We start from the raw sequence: 25,948 nt of genomic DNA, 5'->3' as shown, positions 1-25,948 counted from the left end.
TATATAATATGCATATGTTCAAATAAATAGTATGCTATATATTCAAAGGTGGGAGTCTATGTGTATATGTATACATATACACACATACAATTATACTATATGCATCAATACTTTATTATTGTTCGGTCATTTCAGTCATGTTTTGTAAAGGGTTGAAACTCTTAAAAGGTATACTTGAATCAGACAACCAAACACTTAAGGCTAATTACCTATTTGACAATGACTCTATTACCACATATTTGGGAAAAATGGCCCTTCTCACTGTTCAGTGATGGCTCAATGTTTGGTGTATACAGATAATCATAGGCAAGGAGACAAACAAGACTCACTTTGTGGCAGGACAAGGAGAAGACAAGTTGGTAGCTAGTCTTGTGGCAGTTTGTCTCCTTCACTTTTCTCCCTAAAGACTTTTACTTATCATGACTCTGGCTGATCCTGAGGCCTCCAGGAAGCTAGCCTAGACTTTACAATGTTTGATTCTGTAATTCTATTTAGGGTTTTCTCAGCAGAGACTTGGAAGTGGTGTACCACGGGAAGTGGAATGGCAGGATTAAGTGACTTGCTCAGGGTCATACAGCTAATATCTGAGGCTGAACTGGAACTTAGGAAAATGAATCTTCCTGATTTCAGGCCTAGAATTTTCTTTCTCTTTCCATTTTTCTCTTGTAGCAGAAAGAAGGAAGGAGAGGAAGGAAGGAAGGAAGAAAAAAAGAAAGGAGGAAGAGAAAGAGGGGAAGGTAAGGAAATAAGAAAGGAGAGAAGGAAGGAAAAAGGAGAGGAGGGAGGGAGGAAGAGAAAGAGAAGGAGGAAGGAAAAGGAAATGAAAAGGGAAAGAAAAATGTGTATGTATTTTTTGTATATTTGTATTTAGATGATATGTATATACAAATAATGTGTATATATACACTGTATGGGCATATGTGTGTATACATTACATATATATACTTAATGTTTTATATATTGGATATCACAAGTGGAATATAAGCTCCCTGAAGGCAAATGCTATTTTTCTTTTTGTCTTTTTCTACCCCAATCCCTTCATCCTGCCATGCCTTGCACATATGTGTATTGTAAATGCTTTTTGGATTGGAGATTAAGGGTTAATTTGAAAGTCATTTGCACAGAAGTAAATGGTAGTTGAAATTGTGGGAGTCAATGAGATCATGAAGAGAGAAACAGGAGAGCCAAAGACAAAAGCCTCTATTCTAAGGGATTAGGAAGAAGGGATTGTGGTAACAGAAGCCAGAAAAGAAGTTGAGAATCCCAAAGCAGGAGTATCCAGCGGCACCAAATGCTACCAAAGTCAAAGAGGAGAAGGAATAAAAGCAGGTTACCACATCTGGCCATTAGGAGGTCAGTGGTGGCCTTTCAGAAAGAAATTTCAGTAGAGTGATTGAGGAAAGGATGGATAGTACAGAAGTAGAAATGGTAAATGGAACTTTTTAAAGAAGTTTGGCTTTTTTAGATTTAGGGAGACCAAAGTATGTTTGTAGACAAGTAGGATGGAGCTCATAGCAAAGGAAATACTGAAGACACATAAGAGAGATGAGATGCTTTCTGGCTCTAAAATTCTACATTTTAGCTTTAAATCTCTTTTTGTGAATAGATCTTAATACAATTTGGGGTCCATAATCAATAAATATTGATTAATTTCCTCTCCTCCTTATACCCATTGCCCAGTGCAGTGCTGTGCCTGTGAAAGGGCCTCAGTCATCATTGTGGATAGTGGAGAAAAGGCTAGACTTAAGAATAACATAAGAATAGATTGAAAAAAATTTCTACCCCAAAAATAATTCAGAAAATTAAGAGGAAAAGTCTGTTTCACTATGGTGAGAGTAGAATGCAGGTCATGCCGGCAAAGAATGAATCCCAGAAAACCAGGAGCAGGCTTTGGAGGATCATTGAATGAAAGCCTTCTCTTATTCCTTCCAGCCTTCTCAGCTCACAGGTTTGAGGCAAGCTTCAGCATCTTCCTGTGTCATTTTGGGATGCTAGTGTGTGTGTGTGTGTGTGTGTGTGTGTGTGTGTACACACACAAGATATATATATATATATATATATATATATATATATAATATATATATATATATATATATATATTATATATATATATATATATATATATATATATATATATCTTGAAGCATCCTTCTATGTGATTAATCATTGTATTATTTTACTCAATGTTGGTCTGAATTAATGGAAACTTGCTGTGGCTGAGCAAGACTCATTTTATTTCTTTGCTCAGTTCTGTCACTAGAGGGCAGTCTAAGCCTAGAAATGTCCATTGTCTTTTTTTTTTTAGATTAAATATGTGCAATTCTTTTAAACATATTTTCATATTTGGCATGTTGTGCAAGAAAGAAATCAGATCAAAAGGAAAAAAACAAAAAAGAAAAAAGAAGCAAACAAATAGCAACATCAGCCAAAAGGTGAAAATACTGTGCTTCAATTCACATTCAGTCTCTATAGTTCTCTCTCAGGATATAGATGATATTTTTCATCCCAAGTCTATTGGAATTGCCTTAAAGCAGTTACTTGCCTTAAATCATCACATTATTGAGAAGCGCCAGGTCCATCACAGTTGATTATCATATAATCTTGTCATTGTGTACATTGTTCTTTTGGTTCTGTTCATTTTATTCAGCATCAATTCGTGTAAGTCTTTCCAGGCTTTTCTGAACTTCCACCATCTTTGAGCGCTACTGGGCAGAAGTATGTTAGCCAGTAGGGACCAAGGCAGAACATCAGAGTCCGACAGGATCATTTAGCTCAACCCATTCCTGATCAAGAATCCATTTTATAACATAACCAATGTGTAATCATCTAAGCTTACTTGAAGACTTCCAGGATCCATAAACTTCAACATATTTATTAAAGTTTTGAAAGGTATTAAGAACCAATAAAAGACAAATCTAATCTGAGGCCTTTTCAAAAGATAAGGCAAGCCTCTGCTTTGATAAGAGAGACCAGGATTGAATTTCCTCCCGAATAACATAAGAAAACATCTATAAACAATAAATTCCCTAAAACCCACACACCTATACATACACACAAACCCAATAAAGGCTAGCATGTATTTAGCACTGTAAGTTTTATAAAATGCTTTCTATTTCATCCTCATAACAACTGAGGGTAGCTACCCATTTTACAGATGAGTAAACTGAGAGAGTGAGTGACTGGTACAGGATCATACAAGTGTTTGAAGCAGGATTTTCTTGACTTCAGGTCCAGTACTCTTTCCAGTGGGGAGCCTAGTTGCTTAGTTATTGCAGAAAGAGCCCTCACCCCAGCATTGGGCGGGGTTGAACTCTAATCTCATTTCTGAAGCTTTTACCTATATAATTTTGGGCAAAGCTCTTATCCTGGGGAGGCTTTTCCTCACTTGCAAAATGATAGGACTGTTCCATTTGACCCCAATGTCTGTGATTCATGGATCATGAAGCTTCTATTAGGTTGCCTCTTCTTAGGAAAACATAATAACCAAGAAAATAGAGATAGTGGGTCCTTTAAAAACCAAAAAAAAAAAAAAAGTGTCTTCAGCAATAAGTAAAAACTGGAATAGAACATGATTGGACTAGACCAGTTCTTAACCTGAGGTTCATGGATAAATTTGTGGGGGTTCATGCAGTTGTATAAGGAAAAAAAATTACATCTTTGTTTTAACTAAGCTTTAACTGAAATTTAGCATTTTCCCCAATTCTTTAAAAGTATGATTCTGAGAAGTAGATCTATAGGTTTCACCAAACATTTTCCCCAATTCTTTAGAAACATGATTCTTGGTGAACACATCTCAGCTCCCTGAGCTTGATATTGATACTGAAAAACATAAAAGCGATCTCTATGGTTGTATATGTCATAGATACATCACATACATAGGAAGTGTCTCGTTAGAGCAAAGATGTTTTTGATATTGAGCCAAATTTTTATTTCTAAACAGCAAACCATGAACACAGTTGGATTTTGCATTCTTAACACCTCTCACTCAACTATATGACAGTGAAGACATCTGTTATAGAAAATAATCTACAAATGTCATCCCATTCCATTCTTAAAGATGTGCATATAAATCATTCTCGTAATGATTTCAGAGATGAAAAATATATATATACATTGGTAGATGTATAGTATATGTTGGTGGCTGTATTCTTACTGGTGTGAGTACTCTGTTCACTGAAATGAATCAGAACACAGCCAGGCCTTACATAAATGCTCCATAGATAAACCACTCAACATGCTTATAATAAACTCTGGAGACTTTCCTCTAGATTCATGTTATTATTATTATTTTATGACTCTTGGTGTAATTTTCTGTCCCTGTCTCTCTACACAACCAGTCTAATTCTTTTCTGATCAAACATTACAATGCTACTTCTTGCATTCAATTCATTGTTAGTGTTCTGCTATAGTCTATGTACATCCATTATGTACATTTCTATTACTATTTGTGTCACATGGAATTCTGACTTATAGCATCACATCGATTCATGATTTGAAGCCTTTTAGTCACTGGAAGAACATTAATGTTGAAAAATGGACTTTGGTAACAGGCGTCAGCTTAGAGTTAATATAGGTGCCATATAATTTTCTCCAAAGTGACCCAGACTTATCTTCTCTTCCTTTTAAGTTTTGAACCCAGACCTTTTCTGTCCCCAAGCCTCAAGAAAGCATTGAGAAGTTCAACCTTTGTATCTAAACCAGGAGAGAATGGACCTGAAGTTAGTGGGCTAGCATCACCGCCTCATAATGACCATATTATTAGAGAGACTGGGCCAGTAGGTGACAGTGAGACCAGGAAGAGAGACATACATACTGAGGACAAAGATAGACCCAAATAGATGAATAAGGATCTCCAGGAAGCCTTTCCAATTTCTCCTTAATTTTAGTACTTTCCTTCTTACACTACTCTCAGTTTATCTTGTATAAATCCTCTCTGTGGCTAGATATTTTTATGTTGTCACTTTCATTAGACTGTGAGTTCCTTCAGAGTAGACACTGTTTTAGTTTTCTTTTGTTTCTCTAGTGCATCACATGTGCATGGCTCATAGTAGGCATTTAATAAATACTAGTTGATCGAGATATCTTTCTTAAGATATCCTCAATCTTGGGACCCAAGGGAAAAAGAATCTTAAAAGGAGTTTTGTACCACAACAGAATGCTGGTTATGAACTTGAGAAAAGTCTTTCAATGATCAGGGACTGTGTCTGTTAGGAGGAAGCCCACTCTCCCCAACAACCTCTTATATTCAAGAGGAGAGAATGCCCTCATTTGGGAGGGGATATTGTGCACTAATCGTTCTTATTGGCAAATACTTTTATTAATATATTATATATATTATTATATTAAGTTTTGCTGTTCATCAATAGGGAGCATGCCAGATGGGGGCACATGAGCAATTTTATTAGAAACAGCCCCTGAAAGGAGAAGCAATCAACGGCCTCTTGGGGTCCCACCCTGACAATGCTAGCAGAAGTTATAGAAATGGCTCTCAAGGGGTATATTCTAATGTGTAAATTACTATTAATAAAAGTAATTGCCCATTAGTAATAATGTTGCCCATGTTCACTAGCAAATAGGTCTAGGATTCAAAAGCGCCTGGAGAAATCTCTGCCCTGCAACAAAGTTACTTCACATTTATCTGCACATTTCATTTGCTGTAATGTAAACTACATTGCTACGCATTTAGAAAATGTGCCGGACTGGGAACTGGAGAAGCCAGGCTCCGATTTGGTTTGTGCTACATATGTAACTTTGAGCAAGTTAACTTCTCTGGAATTCAATTTCCTGAGAAGTAAAACATCCAGGTGGAGCTCAGTCTTTACTGGGTTTTCCAGCTCTTATGACCTGACTCCAAAGGCTAAGTGATAACTATTCTGGGGATCTCAGTTTGCTTTTCGGTAAAATGAGGGGCTTAGATGACATTCCTTTTCCTTCTAAATCTCTGGTCCAAGATGCTATTTTTATTATGAACTTGAACTTCCTTGGGCTTCAGTTTCTTCCCCTGGAAAACAAGAGAAATGGACTCAGAGGTCCCTTTCCCTTCTAGGTGTAAACAAGCAAGTGTCAAGCAGGGTGGCCTAAAGCCAGGGGAGGAGCTTAGAGAAGAGGGGCGGAGCCTATGCCCTGGCTCGCGCCTACCTGTGAGGCTGGAGGCGGGGCATGGGAACTCTCCTGACGGAACCTTAGGGACCCGAGCGGCGGTTTCCGACCGGGCTTTTTCCCCGAGTGCACCGTCACTTCCGGTGAGGGGGCGGCGCGGCGGCAGGGGGCTGGATGGAGTATCTGCGGGTGTTGGGCCGGGGCTTAGGCCAGCTCAGAGGTCATGGAGGCGTCTTTGGCTATTTGCGCCAGTTCTTCAGGTGAGAGCGGGGCTGTGCCGGGGCCCGGGGCCCGAGGGGGCCAGAGTCACCTTGGGGCGTCCCCGAAGTCAAGGGCACGGCTGGAGGACGGGAGAGGACCACCTCCCTCAGTCATACAGACGGTGGTCCTGGGTCCTCAGAACTAGAGCTGGGAGGAACCTCAGGGCCATTTAGTGTTCGGAAACTGAGACACGAAGGAGGCTGTGACTTGTGAAGCTGGGGCGGGGGAAGAGGAAGGAGGAGGTACTGAACCGTAAGGTGGAAGGGACCTCGGAGAGGTTCCTCACAACAATCCCCTTTTTACAGATGAGGAAACTGAGGTCAGGAGAGATTGAGCAACTTTCCCAAAGTTACACAAGTAGTGAAGGCAGCTAGGTGGCTCAATAGATACCGTGCTGGCCTGAAGTTTGGAAGACCTGAATTCAAATCCAGTTTCAGACCCTGGGCAAATTTTTTTGCCTCAGTTTCCTCATCTGTCAACTGAGCTGGAGAAGGAAATGGCGACCACTCTAGTATCCAGCATAGAAAACCCCAAATGGGGTTAGGGAGAGCTGGGTAGGACTGAAATGGACACATAAGCAGTAACAGCACAGAATCCTTGAATGATGTCTTAAAGGAACCTCAGAAGCCATCTAATATTGCTCATTCATATAGGTGAGGAAACTGAGGCCCAGAGACTTCCTCAAATAGTGTAAGAACCAATATTTAAATGCTATGTCATTTCCTTGATAATTTATTTAATTCCTTATTTAATATTTCCCCCAGTCACATTTAAAACTAATTTTTTTTACATTTGTCTTTAAAATTTTTGAATTTTCTTCCTTATCTCCACCCACAATTAAGAAACCACTTGTGAAGTTATGCAAAACATTTCCATAAAAGTCAAGTTGTGAAAGAAACATAGCTCTCTTACCCTAATGAAAATAAAAATCCTCAAGAAAATTTGTTAAAAATTAAGAGAGAATGCTTCAATCTGTATTCAGACACAATCAGTTCCTTCTCTGGGTATGGATAGGATTTTTCATCATAAATCCTTCAGAGTAGTTGTGGATGATTGTATTATTGAGAATATTAAAGTCATTCACAGCTGATCATCCCAGAACATTGCTATTACTTTGTATACAGTAATTTCACTTTGCTTGAGTTCATGGAGGACTTTTTAGGTTTATGATTTTTTTTCCCCTGAGAACAATCCTGCTCATCATTTCCCATAAAATAATAATGCCATCACAAACACATACCATAGTTTATTGAACCATTCCCCAATTGATGTTCATCCCCTCAATTTTCAAAATTTTTTTTTTTTTGGCCCTGCGAAGAGAGCTGCTTTGAATATTTTTGTACATATAGGTCATTTTCCTTTTCTTCTTATCTCTTTTCGTATTCATGCCAAGTAGTGATGTTGTTAGATCAAAGGAATTTATAGCCCTTTGGGCACACATCATATCTTGAGCATATATCAATTGGGGCATGGCTTTTATTTTTTATAAATTTGACTCCGTTCCTTCTATGTTTGAGAAAAAGGCCTTGTCAAAGAGACTTGCTTCAAAATTCTTTTTACAATTACTATTGCTAATTCAGGTAATTCTCCCCACATTTATTCTCTTCTTTCATCCTGTCCCCCTCAAAAGTGTTTTGGTACTGATCACTCCCTCTTTCAGTGTCTTTTATTTCGCCTCCTTTTCATATTTTCCATTTCTTTCCTATATTCCTGCAGGGTAAAATAGATTTCTATACCCCTATTGAGCATGTATTATCATTTCTTGAAAAACGGTATAATATGTATGATCTGAGTTAAAATGTTGACTTTCTACATGGATGACATATATACACATACACAGAAACATACATATATAGAGAGTTATATAATTATATCTGTAGCATTATACATGTTGTATCATACATAATACATTAGTAAAAGGGACTGACATTTTTCTAGTGCTTTTAGTTTTATAAAACACTTAACATATATTATTCTGAATATTAAATATAGAACTGGAAGTCAGTAAGACTCAGGTTCCAATCCAGCTTTAGACTTGTGTTAGTTGTGTGATCTAAGGCAAGTCATTAAATCTCTTTTAGCCTTTTAGTTTTTAAAAAATAGCATTTGTTTTATAGGATGACTCTCTGGAAGGGAGAATGAGAGAGAGAGATCCTGGGAAAACTTTGAAAATGTAAAACATGAACAACATCAATGTAATGTTTATTGTAAATAAATCTGAAACAGTATCTACTTCATAGTGTTGTTGGGGGAATCAAATGAGATAATGTATGTCTATTGTGTTGCAAACCTTAAAACCCGAAGGAAATGGAGATATCGTCATCTTTACTAATGTTATATTTTGTTTGTACTTCATCATAGCCTGTGGGATAGTTGTTAGTAGTTCTGAAATTTGTGGTTCTAACTATTGTGCTTATGAAATGATGAGGCAAATGGTTTCAGAATAAACTAGGAAGACTTAGATGAATTGTTACGAAGGGAAGAGAGCAGAACCAGATCGTTATACACAATAATAGCAATGTTATAATCATGATCAGCCGGGAAAAACTTAATTACTCTCATCAAGACATTTCTAAAGAATGCATGTTGAAAAATTCTGTCCACCTCCAGAGAGAGAGAAAGAACTGATAGATCCTGAATGCAAATTAAAAATATAATTTTTTTAAAACATATTTTCTCTTGCTTTTTTTGGCTCTATGTCTAATATGGAAATATATTTTGTGTGACTTCATATCTATAATTGATACATTGCTTGCTTTCCCAATGTTGGGAAGAGACTAGATAAAGGAAGATGATTTGGAACTCAAAATTTTAAAAAAGAATGTTAATATAAAGGAATTCTTGCATTCCAGTCACTCCTTTGATTTAAAAAAAATTGTATTGATTCTTGTTTTTCATATCTTTATGCATGGTGGGGAGTCTGAAAACAAAAGTCTGAAATGTAACACTTCTTCACCTCTCTCACAGTGAAGGGTTGGATTTAGGTTGTCCTTTAAAACCTCCTTTTGAGCTCTCTTCATCTTCATGATTTTACTATCTTCACCTGATTTTTAGATGTCTTTTCATTTTCATTTACATTGCTGCACACATTATGGATCTTGTTTTCTACTTCAGTTCATGTAGAGCATTTCATACTTCTCTGTAGTCATCACATTCATCATGTCTCATTGATCAGTAATACTCCATAATTATATTTATTTGCCTCCTATTGATTAGCTGTGTCCCACTTGATGGGCATCTACATTTCTTCCATATCTTTTTTTCTGTAGAATGAACAGGGTGAGTTAATAGGCATACTTTAACATTATTATTTGATTTAATACTATGTCAAGAGAGCAACAGATAAGAGCATTTATCTTCAAGTGACTGCTTTGTAAGCCACAGTTGATGTAATTAAACTATTGGCTTATCTCAAAAGTTTCTTTCAGCTCTGAATATTAGCATCCCTCCCAATGATTCTTTTAAGCTTCAGCCCCCTTCCCCCAGCCTCCTCACTCTTGTCTCATGCCAGGAGCATAACTAGATGGCCACTGAGTCTTGAGCACTGTGTGTGAAACTGATCTCTGCTGTTTACCTCCACCAGGCTTTGGCCTTCCATTTTCTCTGTAAAATGTGGGGTTTAGATTCAGTGGTCTCTTCTAGTCCTGAAGCCGGTGTGCCGTTCTGGGAAAACTTGCCATAGACTTGAGGTCAAATTGTCTTTGGAACTGCTGTGTCATTTGGGAATGGTGAGAGGCATATCCTTACAATCGGTGCCATGGGCAGTTGTGGATCTTAGAAAGAGCCTAGGATGTGGGATCTGAGGACCTGGGTTTGAATGCTGTATTTACTGCCACGTGGCACTGTGAAACAGCTAGCATCATTTATTCATATGCATGAGAGGTGGCATCCAAAGGTCATGAATATTCAGTGACACTAAAACATTTCCTTGGAATTTATCTATCAGGTCTTCTGTATGTTCATTTCATCTCTGAAACAAGAGCACCTTGAATTTAGAGATTGTATCTTATCCCTCTCTCCTGCTGCATAGTATTCTGCATATTTTTTTCCTCTAATTAAAACATAAGCTCCTTGAGGGCAAGGATTTCTTCTTTTTCTCTGGATCTCCAGAACTTGATGCAAAACCTGTACATAATGTTTTAATAAACACTTGATGAGTTTTAATTGATTTGTTGAATTACTGAATTCATCTATGTAGTGATTATCTCCACCAAGACTGAAGTCATCCTCCTTTGACATAAGATGACCATCCCTGAGAATTGGTGGTGAAAATATTCGCTTAACCTGGAAACAACATGATTTTCTCTCTCCAGTCATAAGCTGGTTTGGTTTTTGAATCACAGAAAAATCAAGTCCTGTCCATCCTTGGCTCTTAATATCAGTTATATCTCTGAGGTTCTTGCTCTATTTTTTTTTTTTTTTTTTTTTTTGCTGAGACATTTGGGGTTAAGTGACTTTCCCAGGGTCAGACAGGTAGGAGGTGTTAAGCTTAGATTGGAACTTAAGTCTTCCTGACTTCAGGGCTGATGCTGTATCCACTGTGCCCAATGCTGGGAAAAGACTAGATAAAGAGAGATGATTTGGAGCTCAGAATTTAGTTTAATTCAAAAATAAAGTTTAATTATTTTTTTAAAAATTCTTGCATTCCAGTCACTCCTTTGATTTAAAAAAAAAAAAAGTATTGATTCTTGTTTTTCATATCTTTATGCGTTGCCACAGCATTTCTCCTCCCTCTCCCTCCAAGAGTTATACCCACACAGACACACGCGCCCGCGCACATGTGCATTCCTGTGGCACCTAGCTTCCCCTAAATGCTATTATCTTGCCAATGACCTCTTTTTCTGGAGTCTAGGAGAGGTAAATAATTGTCACAGGTAGTTTGAGGCAATTAGGATTAACCCCAGACCTCCTGCCTCATGGAGCTGGGCCTTTTCTACTCCTTCCTTTTTTCTTCTTGTGGCTGGCTGATCTGTTGTGTATGCTTAGCCTAATCAGCTGCTATTTCTTAGTAGCCAGTGATTCCAGGCTTGCAAAAATTGTTGACATTTTACATGTTCTACATGATGATGCTCTACTGAGTACTCAGTGAAACTTATTGTTTGAAAATCATGGATCAAGAAATATTACTGTGCCCTAATTGCCAGTGAATATTCCTTAAATATTATTGTACTATAATGACAAGCAGAATTATTTTAGAAAAATCTGGAAAGACTTAAATGAATTAATTCAAAGTAAAATGAGCAGAACCAGGAGAACACCGTACACAGTAACAGCAGTATTGTTCAATGAAGAATTGTGAATGACTTAGCTATTTATTCTTAGCAAAAAATAATTCACCAATACTCCCTATGCTTTAGTTTTATGTTGTAACCTTTTCAGGTTGAAGAACTGATCCTCAGTGCAGTAGCAGATTTTGATTCCATGTTTGTCTTTATTGAAGGTGTTTGACAACATGGCTGAAAACATCATGTTAAAAAAAGTATGGGAGCAAGCATACAACTTTGTTTCATTCCACTGTCTATCATCCAGAACCCAGGCAAGCATGCCATTATGTAATTGATGTACTATTTTGATGAATTCTGGGCAACCAAATTTCAACATAATTTTCCATAAGCCCTCGTGACTGACAGTTTCTAAGACAATCTCAAAGGACTAATGATGATGCATACTATTTGCTTTTAGAAAAAACTGATATTGTTTGAATACAGACTGAAGCGTGCTATTTTTCACTTTCTTTTACAAAATGACTAATAGAAATGTTTCACATGATTGCATATGTATAACCTATATCTGATTACTTGGCATTTCAAAGAGAGAGGGGTAGAATTTGGAACTCAGAACTTTAAAAAGAAAAGTTTAAAATTGTTTTAACATGTAGTTGGGGAGGATATTAAGAAAAAAAAATGAAGCATCAAGTTTGACTTCACTTTGCTCAAAGAATCGCACATAACTTAAAATATTTCTTTTTGGGAATTTGCAGGGTAAACGATGTGAGGGTTGGCACATTAGTAGGAGAGGACAAATATGGAAATAAATATTATGAAGACAACAAACAGTTTTTTGGTAAGTGAAACATCTGGTAAGGAGACTTAGAAATTAAAATTAGCACAATATGAGGTGTTAGAATTTTTATGGACCTAGAGTTTTAAAATTTATGTCCAATATGTAAATTTCATATAAGCCAAATAGTGCATGATGAAAAGTATGCTTGCTTATCATTGTCCTCTTTTTCATTATCTGTTTTATTTGTGTTACAATTTCCAGCTTATAGAGGATCTTTACATCGCATTGGTCCTTACAGTAACCCAGTAAATTAAAGGTGTTTTTATCTTATTTTACAGATGAGAAAACTGACCCTCAGGGAGTCTAAAAAACTTGCCTATAATATAGTTTTACTGTTTATACTAAAAGACTTTTAGGATGCCACCCTGGGAGTCTGATTATCCATTTTAGCATCAGTTCTATAGGAAAGTGCAATTTGAATTGGTTTTTGGGCTGTTTCTGCTAAATAGACCCAGCAAGGGATGAGTCCTTTCTGCTCTCACCTGCTGTGAGCCTGACCAAGGAAACAGACCTTGTCTTCTGCTCTTAACCTTCAGAAGCTAAGGGCTGTAAGGAAGGAAGAAAAGGAGATTAGGTATTAGGGGCAGGCTTCCTCTAGCAGAGGCTCATGATCGAAGTGCTCAGATTTTGGGGGCTGGTCTTACTAAAACAATAGCTATAGTGTTCCTTAGGAACAGATCTCTTCTAAGACAATAGTAAGTATATTTGGCATTTCAAGACTTGTTTATCTTCTTTGATTTCCTAGAAGCATCCTTGTTATTATTCTCTTACCCTCAGATCTGTCCAATGTTATTGTTTCTTTTCACTCAGGTCGACACCGATGGGTTATCTACACCACTGAAATGAATGGCAAAAATACCTTCTGGGATGTGGATGGAAGCATGGTGCCCCCTGAATGGTAAAGCAGAGGCATATTTTATTAATAGGTTATGTGTGCATGTTTATTTATTCTGCTGAGATTTTATAGTGACTTTATTGACCAAAAGAAGCAATATGGTGAAATGGAAAGAACCATTGCAGCTCTGAAAGCCCATAAGCAGGGATGTCAGCCTGTTGTATACATAGGACAAGGAGATGTAGGAACGGAGGAGGGGGCCCTCTCCCTGTTTGTGGTCTGTACACACAAGTGATTAATAAGTACCTAGGGACCAAATAGCTTTTGGCTATTGATAGGATGGTACTGTTGAGTCAGTAAAAGAAGCTAAGAGAGTGCTTGATGGTCCTAGACAGCAGTGACCAGAGCTTGGTTTCCCAGATGTTTTTCTACTTTTTGCCATATGCATAAATATTCTTAAATTTTACCTCTTACTCGATTGGCTAGTGGCTGACTTTTTTCTCTGTGATGTAGACATTTGCAGAGCTAAAACATCCTTGAATCCCAGATTGTGTTTTTCTTTTTTGCCTTTTGTTTTTAACAACTTCTTTTATTTATTCTTTTATATTAATGATACTTTGTCAGTATTGCACTGAATAAAATGATCTTAATTTTTCCTTGAAGCTTATACTCTTTGAAGATTTAAACTCATCTTCCCATTAAATGGAATGCCTAATGTTGGTTGTTAACATTTGAGACCCACAGTGATCCTCTGTCTGCATGCTGTCCTCCTGTACCTAGATTCATTGACAGAAGGGCCCAGAGGGATTCATGGTCTCATCATACCCTGTACTTCTTCCTCTTGATTCCTTCCATACTACTCATACAAGCTTATTTTTATACATCTCTTTGAGATTTCCTGCTCAGCCCAAAGCTGAGCCAGTTATCTGCAACTTCCCCTCCTCCCTCAGGGAGCCTTGCTCTCTGAGTTTTGCAGTTTCACTTGATGGCCTCATTCTAGGCTTGACACTTCAGAGTCTCCTTCAACCCTCCGACTGTTCAAGTCACTGAGTTCTCAGGCACAACATTCTTTTTCTAGTGTTTTTGCCTTGGAAGGGCATTGCTCCATAAACTCTCTTTAAATCACTCCTCTCTCTTCACTCCTTCAGCTTGTATCACTTCCTTCCTGAGGTCTCCCCACCTCCATTTATTTTTGCTCTTTGTCTGTATCTCGTATTGGTTGACAAATCTGGATAGAGTGAGCTTCTTTGTAGCAGGGACTCCTCACCGGTGCCTGACAATTAGTTCATTGATGAAAGGGTGTCAATTGATCATTTATCAATTTTTTTAAAGCCATTGATTTAAGTTGTCTTTCAGGCTACAAGACAGGAGCCCTTTAGCTTGCATCCTTTGTTAAGTGTCTGAATCAGTAATATGTGAAACATCACAGTATTTCATTAGCAATTTGTGTTCTAGATCAGTATTTCTTAACCTGAGGTCTGTGAATTTGGATGGGAAGAAAATGACATTTTTATTTTTACTAATGTCCTTTTTCATTATTATTATTTTTATTATTAAAGCTTCTTATTTTCAAAACATATTTATAGATAATTTTCAACATTTGCCCTTGCAAAACCTTGTGTTCCAAATTTTTTTCCCTCCCTTCCTTCTACCCATCTTCCTCAGACGGCAAGTAATCCACTATATGTTAAACATGTAAAATTCTTCTATACATATTTCCACAATCATCATGCTGCACAAGAAGAATCAGATTAAAAAGGAACAAAATGTAAGCAAACAACAACAAAAAGAGATTTTTACTAATCTCTAACTGAAATTTAATACTTCTTTCAATTATTTAAAGTTGTGATTCTGAGAAGGGGTCATTCCCTCAGAATCCATGTCACAAAAAAGGGTTCATGACCTCTGAATTACATGGAATGTGACAAGATGAAAAACACTGAGAAAAATCAGTAAGAAGTCTGTTCTCAATATTAAATAAATATAAAGTACTGAAGTACTTTATATGTATAATTATATTCGGGCATTTCTACCTATGCAAATTTTTCTGTTCCTTAGTAAATAATTTAAGAAGATGATGTGGCCTGATCATTTAATCTGTTGTGGGGAGATCCAGCATTCTAGGCTGGTCTTCTGTGTGAATCCAGAGTCCAGCTCAGGACCTAGATATGGCACTTTGGCAGGGCCAGAAATGAGGCTTGAATAGTATGGCATTGAAGAAGTCATGATCCCTTCTGGACTTACTGAAACAGTAAAACAAGACTTTCGTGGCCTTAGTCATTGATTTATAACTAAGCACATAGAAGCACCATTTTTTGTAATTGGAAGTGCTTGGAACAGCCAAGAGCAGGTGGTTCCTGTGTTTTTCCTAGTACAGAGCTTGTCTCCACATGGTGGCATCTTCTTTTTACTTTCAAATCACTGGTCTCTTCTCTTAAACCTATAGCAGAGATCTTTTGTTTTTTATCTTTGTGCCATTGGCAGAATTATAACAATACAAAATTTAGGCTGAGGAAAACGTTTAGATTAATATCAAACCTCTGTAGGATGTTAAGCATCTTGCTTGTCTCCTTTTGTAACTGACATAATATGGCAAGGCAATTCTTCCTAAAAGAGTAATCCAATATAAGGGATTATAACATATTCCAAAAGCAGCCAGAAATGATCGACTTTTATAGGTAACATGGCAATTAGGAATGCCAGAATTTTATTTCTCCAAAATTACCTTCTGGAAACACTCTGGACAGGAGTTCTTACTCTTTGTTGCATCATGGATTGCTTCGGTGCTCTGAGTGTTTCCATATTCATAGTGGAAGGGTATGCAAAATTTCAGTTAGAGAGTAGTGAAAGTAAAGATTCATAGATTTCCTGCACAAAGAGTTCTAGCAACCCAGATTAAGAACCTCTATTCTAACAGAAGAATGTTTCATAGAGCTTATCCATGGAGATTTTTTCCCTCTCACTTTGTGTTTAATATTTGGCACTTAAAAACAGGTAGGTGCTATTGGCCCATTCTACAGATAAGGAAATGGAGGGCTCAGAGTTTAATTCCATTGTTCATAATCATACATTTAGCAAGCACTTGAAGCTGGACTGAACCCCAGGCTTCCTTGTTCCTGATCCAACACACTCCAGTAGGTCAGGCTACTTCTCACTAAGAACTCACAAATATAGAAGATGCAAGCCCCTGCCCATTAGGAATTTACTGTGTATGTGGAAAAAGATGTTTAAAGCTAAATATATAGAGAAAATTGCATCATAATGTAAAGGGTATGTGATTGTAAGATGCACATGTTACAGATTTATATATAATTATAATTATATAATTAAATGCTTAGTGATTAGCCCAGATAGATTGTATTCTTCCAAAGTAGAAGGAAGAGATCAGGGTGACTCAGATAGTTGGAGAGGTTTCCTGGAGGAAGTTTGAATTTAACTGAGGGAGGATGGATGAATGGATGGACGGAAGGAAGGAAGGAAGGAATCTTAGGAAACAGAAAGAAGAGAGAAAAGGAAGGTCACGTTAGATGGTAAATATATAATATAAAGATTATCAGGATATGTATATGCTTTTTAAAGGAAACATATCACAATCATAGCTTTACAGCTGAAAGAGGACCCTGATCATTTGATTTAAGCATCTCAGATTATAACTGAGGAAACAGGCCATACACAAGTAGTGATGGGCAGGTAGGGATTTGTCAAGGCCTTTCCCTCCAAATCTAGCCCGGTATTAAGCAGAGATTTCAAAATATTTTTCACTTTGTTGGGCAAGACTTTTAGAAAAGATGTGCTTTAAGTAGAATTTTGAAGTCTTGAATTGTGTCTGTGTGTCTGTGTCTGTGTCTGTGTCTATAGTCACCTACAGCTAATTTAATTTAAAACTATTACTTATTTGCTTTTGACATTCATTCATTCGTCAGTTTCTTTCCATTCTGGCATAAATTCTGGGCTGAATTTACCACTGACTTTCTCATTTTTATAATATAACCTGTTCCTCAGCATGGCCCCAGTTGCAGATTTCCAAGAAGCTCATTCAGAAATTGTTTGAAACAATGTGTTGCCAAGTTGGTGTCAAATAGAATTCTTTTGAATTTCTGTTCCAAAGTGTATGAATATTAAGATTTAGTTCAGATGTCTACTAGGCATATTTTGAAGTAGATTGTCTTATATTACAAAGTGTTACTCTTGCTAATTTATAATCTATCTTTCATACAAAAATAATTTGCAACCAGCTGACAGAGTTGTTATAGTTTTCCCTGCTAAATTATTTTGCTAATTCTTATGCAGTGTTCGTTTCTTAGATTTCACTTTTGTTCAAAAGCATGTCAGTTTACGCTGATGGTTCCAGCTTATGTGACTTAATTTTTGGAAAATTCCAAGCCTGAACTTTGAAGATAAGTCTGTTTGATAACTGGTGGTGAATGAGGAAGTATACCACCACTCCGAACTCTTTTTCCTTTTCACAATTTATCAGAGTTGTAGTACATGCTGGGCACAATTACTCATGGAAAAATTTGAAGTCTTCTAGATAAAAACACATTTTGAAACCTTTCTGATAAAACCTTAGTGAATCATACTGTGCAGTGGAATGGATGTTGAGAACTTTTCCATATAGACAGCTCTTTTCTTCCTTTGTGCCTTGCTGCCATTAAAGTGTCTGATTTTTTTAGAAGGAATAATGGGAGGTCTGATTTGCCTTTTTGGTGGTTTGAGTGGAGTGAAATTGAGTTATAAATAAAAAGAACCTATTTGTGTCCTCAAAATAAATGACAAATAACTTGGAAGCAGCCTCTGAGATTGTTTTGCACGATAAAAAGCATTTTAATAAGAATATTTTTTTTAAATTCCATAATATTTTCCTTTCTGGTCCTTCAGAAAGAATTCCTTCCTTTGGCTGCTGATTTATCTTTAGTATCTGCCTTTGGATCTCACCAGTGAGGGTTAAATTCAAATCTTGTAATATAAACTTCATGTGGGAGGGATGCTGATTGAGACCAATTAAAATAATTTGGCTACTTATGTTTAATAATGTTCAGAAAGGGAAGGATGTTGTCAAGTTCAGTATTTTCTAAGCAGGTGGTATTCTAATTGTGAATCCTTAAATACTTTCATGAGATTTGTTTATATTTCTTTTGTTTCAACAGACTTACTTCAAATTGAGCTATTTGTCCTTTGCTTAAATGCTCCTCTTTTATGTCCTTTTTTGGATAAGATTAAACTTTAACTAGTCATGGAAAGAATTCATGGAATATATTTCTCCAAATTTAGAAAGTGGATTTCTGGGTTACCCTTTCATTTATTCAGGACAAAAGGTGATGGAGAGGTTCTGCCATCCCAGGTACCGCAAAAACGAAGCTCTGTTTTCCATCATCATCTTGGATTTGAACTTTGTCTTGATTTTGTTCTCTTGTGCCCCAACTCCCTCTATGACATTGTTCCATGTGAAAATTTTTCAGATAGGTTGACCTCTTTCCTAAGTGTGTGAGAAAAGTTGGAAGTGGAAAGCTCACTACAGAGACAAGAGATAAAAATTCTTTCTGCCTTGTAAAAAGCTTCTTGAACTTCTGGATGTATCATGATCTTGGGATGGGCACTAACCCTGTGATGTCATTGGTCTAGCCTCAGAACTTTGAGTAAGGAAATTCTCTCTACCAGGGCAGGTTAGCACTGCTTACTTTCTTAGAGAGTTGCTTAGTGCACCAAGAAGTCAGATAAGTTTATTTCTCAGGGTCATCCAACTACTAAATGTCAGAAATAGGACTTCATTGCAAACCTTTCTAGCTTTGTGACCAGCTCTTTATCTGCTTTGCCACCTATATATGTATGTGTGTGTGTGTTTATGCATGTATATGTATAGTGATGCACTGCTCCTTAGCCCATTCAAGTTTGAGATTGTTATAATTGTTTGGGTGTTTTTTTTAATTTATTTGTTTTTTCTTTTAAACTTTGAGTTCCAAATTCCTTCCCTCCCTACCGGCCCATTCCTCACCCATTGCAGTGTGACACCCATTATACATGTGAAATCATAATTGCCATAATTGTTAGGAAGTTCACCTTTCTAGATTTCATGGTTCTATCAGGAATCAATAATTTTTCTCTTCTTTTGAGGCATATGTGTTGTGAGGGGAACCTGTTTTGTTAGACAGGTAGATCAGGGAAATATGGATCTAATATTCTTAGTTTTTAGCAAAGCATTTATTTTCTGACTTAAGTATCTATTTGTAAAAAATGGAAAAATGCAGGCTAGGCTAATTGATAGATTGGTTAAATCAGTTCAGTACTGTTTGAATAACTAGACAGAGTTTTTTTTGTGGATGGTCCCAATGATTGCCCTTGACTGTTTTGTGCTGAATTTTTTCCAAGGGTAAACTTGTTATGGTTATTAAATTTGCAGAGACAAAAAGGTGGGAGATAACTAACATATCATAGAAGAGTTAGGTTCTGAAAAGAGGATTGATTGCTCTTGACAGGATAGAGTGATGGACTGAATATAATAAAGTAACACTTAATTCCTATTACATGTAAAGCCCAACTATTAGATTCAAGAAAATCTTCCTACAGTTGTATTGTGTCCCTGGTTAGACCCACCTGTAGGCCCAGGAGCCCTAAGAATGATAGATTTCTCATCCCCTACCCTGCCCCAACTGCCGTGTCTTCTTCTAGCCTGACTTTCCTGGTGGTTACCTGGGGATATGTCCCCCAAGAAGGAAGTAGCACTCTCTCCCAGCTGCCTCCAGGGTGCACAGGCCATCCCAGCTGAAGCTGGAACAACCCCTTCGTCAGGGGAGACAGAAGAGGCAGCACATGCTAGCTTCTTTTTTCCAGCTCTTCCTGCTTTGATCCACCTAACATACAGGAACAGAACAAAAATATTTATCTCATTTTTATAGATGAAGAAACAGGCTGAGAGGTCACTTGACTGAAGACATGGCCTTCAAGATCTTCTGACTCCAAATCTTGCTTCCTTTCCACTTTTCACAGCTGCTTTTTGAAGAAAAGAACACTTGAGCTGCCATTTGATCTGTGAAGATCAAATGAGATTGTGCATATAAAAGCTCTGTAAACTGTACAAACCTATATAGGTATTGTTAGTAAACAAATGAAAACCCAACTTAATCTCTTTTTTGCAGCTTTTGTTTTAATAGTGTTTATAATTGAGAGCAATATCTCCTAGTTACACCATAGACATGTTGTTTAGAACTTGATGTTTAAAAAAAAAAAAAAAAAACTTTTGTCCTTCCACTGACTTTGACCAATTAAATGTATAGTTTAATGATAAGAAGATCCATGGAATAGTTAAGTGCTCTACATGATAGGTCAAATTCCATGGAAATCTCTAGTCTTGGACAGTGGCTAATAGCGATAGAACTTTTATTTTTATAGCACAATTTGCTTCTATCAGTAATCCAATCCCATGATATTTTTTGCACTGTTTGTCTATGTCTTAGTCATTGTTGTATACAATAGCATATGCATAAATGGACTAGATCAGTATGAAGAAACTCATCCCATAGCTATGGCTCACAAGGAAACAGGAAATTTAAGCAATTTTCTTTTCAAGAAGAAAAATCAACTATAGAAATGGTTGATTTTGTCAGGAGAAAAAGAAAGTGTGGCAAAATAATCTGGTATTGTTCTCTATGTTAATCACATTCATGAGAATAATTGCCTGCTAATCCATTGGAAAGCATAATTGATCATAGTTCATCTGGGAAAAAAATTTTTTTTCTTTAATTATAACTAGATATTCTGAACTTTATTTTGAATTTCTTCATTATAGTGAAATTCCAGTGTAGTCCATTCTTTCCAACTATTAGACAAATTAGGAATAGGTTGCCTCTGGACATAGTAGAGACCTTCTAATAAAGGCTTGCTATGGCTGCTGTAGGAGAGGATTCTATCAATATTCGTGGATAAGCTTTCTTTGTCTCTGTTTGGCAGGCATTGTTCAGCCCTGAGCATAAAAAAGACAAAATAAAAAATAGCCCACTTTTGAGAAGTGGGCTAAGGGATGCTTTTGATTTCTATAGCTTTTTATTACTCCAAACTACAAAGGAAATTTCCAGCATCCATATCCCAGTTAGATAGTTGTGCCACAATTTAATTCTTTTTTTTAAGTGGTTTTTTTATTGCCTTTTTTTGTTTCATGTCATCTAGATTTCTCCCTGTATCTTTCCCCTTCCCAGCTTCCCCAAAAACCATCTCTGATAACAAGGTTTTTTTTTTTAATATAAAGAGGGGGGGACCTCAAAACTGGCTACTTCATTGAAAAAATTATATACAGTGCTCCATATCTGTGTCTTCCATCTTTGCAGAGGAATTGGGAGAGATGTCTTCTTATATCTCATTTTTAAAGCCAAGCTTATTTTTTTATTATTTTGCAACATTCATTCTTGATTGTTTTGTGGTAGTTGTACTTTTTTACTTATATAATTATATATATGTAATATATACACACACACATATATACATGTATATACATATATGTTATATACATTTTTTGTCTTTGCTTCCCTTTGTATCAGTTAATGTAAGGTTTTTTTTATACTTCTTTCATCACATTCTTTGTTTCTTATAGAACAGTAGTATTCCCTTACATTAACATAGTTTGTTAAGCTATTCTCCAGCAGTGGGCTTTTCATTATAAAAAAGGGCTGCTATAAATATTTTGGTGTGTATGGAGGCTTTTTTTTTATCAGTGATCTTTTGCCTAGCAAGATCTTTATCTTGCTTTGGAATCTCTGGGTCAAAGGGTGTAGACATTTTAGTCCTTTATTTGCATGCATGATTTAATTGTTTATGGAAAAAATGCCGCTATTCATCTTTTTCTGTATAGTGACAAATGTTTTTTTTTTTTTTTAACACAATATATAGTATTTATTATGTAGGCTTTCTTGAAATAGAAATTTATTGTTTTATACTTTGAATCTTCTCTTATGTTCTGTTGTACAGAGGGTAATTTTTTCTGTTTTTTTTTTCCTTTTGTATTTAAGTTTTTTAAAAAGCATACACAGTCAAGCACAATGAATACCCACATTTGTCATCCCCAAAATATATGTATCAATTTTCACTCTGAGTCCATCATCTCTTTATGACAAATGTTTTAATGCAGAAATTTTAGCCTCAGAAAGGACCAAGAGTCAACAGTTTTAAGAAGTGAATCTTGCATCTCTTTTGTTTAAACAATAAAAATGTTGAAAAACCTGTGGTTTCCTTAAACATTGTACTTAAGCAAATATGCATGCTTTTAACCAGTACCATGGACACAGTCAGGGCTTAGCTTCTGAGCCAGAGAACGCAAATTGCATTTTGTGTGGTGCACTATCAAACGATGATCAACCGGAATGCTGAGTTCCATGTAATTTTCAGTTTGGCTGCTTCTTTGGCTTCTCATTGTAGTTATTAAGCTTTTAGTCTCTGGAGTCTTTATAACTGGAAATTTTTTAAGGAAACTGTAACTGGGTCTTATTTATTTATTAATATGATGAAACTGGTTTTTTTCAAGTGAAGGCACAAAGTAGGAGAAAAAGATTCTATTTTGCTCTCAACTTCATGGGCCATTAAAAGTAGCTGCATGCTGTGGGTGCTCCTGGGCTCAGTATCCAAGTGATGTTCTGCATGTCAGCCGAACAACTTATTGCGGGACATCATTAGCTTTCAGGGACTTGATTCTTCCTTTCTATCTCCATAATCTTTCTTGCTCCCCATTCCCTTTCTCTCTGCTCCCCCTCCCACACCCAAGCTCTGCCCCTCATTGTCTCTGCTTATATGCTTCTAACAGTCTCGGCTCCTATTCTGCTTCCAGGCTCTCTCGTCCCTTAATCTACCTTGTTAATGTCTAAGAAAACCTTCCTAAAGCCCAAACACGTCTGACCACAGGTCATTCTCCTGCTCAGAGTCTTTGGCCTAGAATTTGAGAACTCCAGTCAGCTTCCAGCCAAGCTCTTCACTTTTATTCACATTATTCCTTTCCATGTGCTCAGTGCAGAATGAGCTGTTCCCTGGCCTTGGATCTGTTTTCCACAATGATATTCCCCTCCGGTTCTTCTCTCATGCTAAGGCACCCACTTTTCTTATCTCTTATAATCATCACTTTCTTTCTGAGCTCCTCCAGGACCCCACCTTGAGCTCTCAGTGGATCTGAAGCTGCCAATTGACAAATGCCTGTATTGTGGAGTTTCTGTTGTGCGACATTAGTGGTTTCCCATCAGGGAACAACAGTCCTGAGAAGGCCAAAGGACTTCTTAAGCAACCGCGCCACTAATTTCAGACTTAGAACTTTTCTGGCGTCTGTTGATGACTCTTATACATCTGGGGAGAACTGTTTCTTTCCCTGTTGCTGAACCCATCAAGTGACGTCACTCAGGCACATATAACTGTAGCAGACCCAGACTCAAAAAGATAGTTTTACAAAACTGTCTTAAAACCTCCCACCTTTTAGAGATAAGTGAATGGACATATGTAAAAATATCTTCAAGGAGTTAATCTAATCTACTTTACCCCTTGCTCCCACAAGCAACCTTTTTTTCTCCCTACAGATGTCATGTATTCTTCTTCTATCCAGCCCCAGCTGAAAAAACTCCCCTTTTCAAATTTGCCTACAATGCTTAACTTTCTCCCCTTTATCCCTGTTGTCCTTTATTTTGTGTCAATGTCATATCCTCTCAGTAGATTATAGGAATCTTCAGGGTAAGAATTGTGTCTTTTTTTTTTTCACATTTTGTTTAGAAGTTTTTAATGTTGATTTAATGTCAGATCCCTCCCAAAAGACAGATTGACCTCCTTTTAAAAGCCTTGACCATGACTGAGTCACTCTTGTTTACTGACCTCTGTTCATTCTTAACCTTAGGCATCGTTGGCTCCACTGCATGACTGACGACCCTCCCACGATTGTCCCTCCCGTATCTCGGAAGTTCATCTGGAAGAACCACAAATTCAACGTGAGCGGCACTCCTGAGCAGTATGTCCCCTATTCCACTACACGGAAGAAGATTCAGGAATGGGTCCCACCTGCCACCCCTTACAAATAGACCCCACCAAGAAGAGAAGGTCCATCTCTGGTGGACCCCCATCTGTGTGGGGTGTCTATGTACATTGTACATTAAAATCCTTTAATAAAATTGTATTATGTGTTCAGATCCATATTGACATTCTCAAAGTTTCTTTTCATGAAGCAAAGCATAGCTACTAGAGTTTTCCAAGCCCTCCTGATGACTGTCCACTTGGTTGTAGTCCTCTCTGTGCCTCGGCTCCAGGCACAAGGATAGCTTGAAATGCTGTAGCAGCCTCCCTCGCAGGTAAGGGCACCGTGTTAACCACTCCTTCTATAAACACTACTTTGAAAAAAGTGCCTCGCTGCCCTTGGCGCTGGAGTGAGCTCATCTGGTAAGCAACAGGCTTAATAACCTCACTAAAAGCACAGCATCTGTCCTATAATAAAACAAAAGCAATACATTTTAAAATTTCATAAAACAAAAGCCCATTGGGAAATAACAGCAGGCATCAGTCATAAAAATGAATAAGTAAAAAACCTAAAGAGAAGCAGTCAGCATCTTTCAGGAGAAAAAATATATTAATTACTTTCAATATTGTACATTAGTGACTCCAAATAGATTGATGGGTATTTCTGGTGTTTATAATTGTATGTGTGGTGAGGTTGTGAGTTCTGACAAATCTACATCATTGCTCTTACTGCTTCTCCTTAGGAGAAATGCTGTATTTTTAGTGGAAAAAATATGGAATATCACATGAGGTGCCATTGTCCCAAAATATACAGTAAGTCCATCCATATTTGTGGCAGCTATATTCCTAGAATATTATACAGAAGTGTTGCATTTGCAAAGAAAATGAGGTCACCATATTCTTTCATTCAGCACTCATTAAACACCTGCTGTTTTCAGTGCCTAGTACTTAATTGGTTCTTAATAAATGCTTGTTGACTGACTGTACTGTGCTAAGTCTTGGGGCTATAAAATCAAAAGACAAAACAATTTTTATTCTCAAGGAAGAAATTCTATTAAGGGAGATAATACATTCATGTAGAAAATAGATATGTAGCTAGCTTGGTGGAAAGACATGTATAAGTAAAGGGAACCACTTGAAGTTCATTGAGTAGGATGGCATGTAACATGGTCAGATAATTACTTTAGGACAATCATTTGGCACTTGAGTGGAAGGTGGCCGGGAGAGGGGAAGACTGGAGGCAGAGGAATCAACTGAGAAGCTGTTGGCATAGGAACAGCAAGATTTAGTAAGAGGCTACATGCCTGGAATTGTGGGATGAGACTAAGTTTGACACCAGGATTGTGAACCTGGGTCACTAGAGGAATGTCTTCTCTTTTTATATCAGTTGTTTTCCCCAAAAAGCTATCTCACATGACAAATAATATTTTTAGAGATGTTTATTAAAAGGACAAAAATCGGTACAACCAATCATTGCATTAAAAATGTCTGAAAACATGCAAGGTATAACACCTGTGAATCTCCTGCCTCTATGCAGGGGTGGGGCTGTCTTCTCATATCTCATTATTTTTATTATTTTGCTACATTTGCTTGATTTGGAGAAGTGGTTCTTTACATTTGCATTGTTGGGGCCATTGCATGTATTCTTTTCCTGTCTTTACTGACTCGCTTTGCATTAGTTCATGTAGATCTTTTCTTATTTCTCTGTCTACACCAAATTTATCA

At 37.1% G+C, this 25,948-nt stretch overlaps 1 protein-coding gene across 1 annotated transcript; it reads left to right on the top strand.

Annotated features, from left to right (window-relative positions):
- The first annotated feature begins 6,240 nt into the window (after positions 1 to 6,240).
- Positions 6,241 to 24,403, top strand: NDUFA12 (NADH:ubiquinone oxidoreductase subunit A12). Its single transcript, XM_052000817.1, has 4 exons — positions 6,241 to 6,359; positions 12,341 to 12,423; positions 13,234 to 13,321; positions 24,111 to 24,403. The coding sequence occupies exons 1-4, from the start codon at positions 6,274 to 6,276 to the stop codon at positions 24,289 to 24,291; spliced, it is 438 nt and encodes a 145-aa protein (XP_051856777.1). The 5' UTR covers positions 6,241 to 6,273; the 3' UTR covers positions 24,292 to 24,403.
- Positions 24,404 to 25,948: the final 1,545 nt, after the last annotated feature.

Source organism: Antechinus flavipes, chromosome 5 (genome assembly GCF_016432865.1).
Source record: "Antechinus flavipes isolate AdamAnt ecotype Samford, QLD, Australia chromosome 5, AdamAnt_v2, whole genome shotgun sequence".
In the NCBI taxonomy this organism is placed as follows: domain Eukaryota; kingdom Metazoa; phylum Chordata; class Mammalia; order Dasyuromorphia; family Dasyuridae; genus Antechinus; species Antechinus flavipes.
This window is presented reverse-complemented; position numbering and strand designations above follow the sequence as displayed.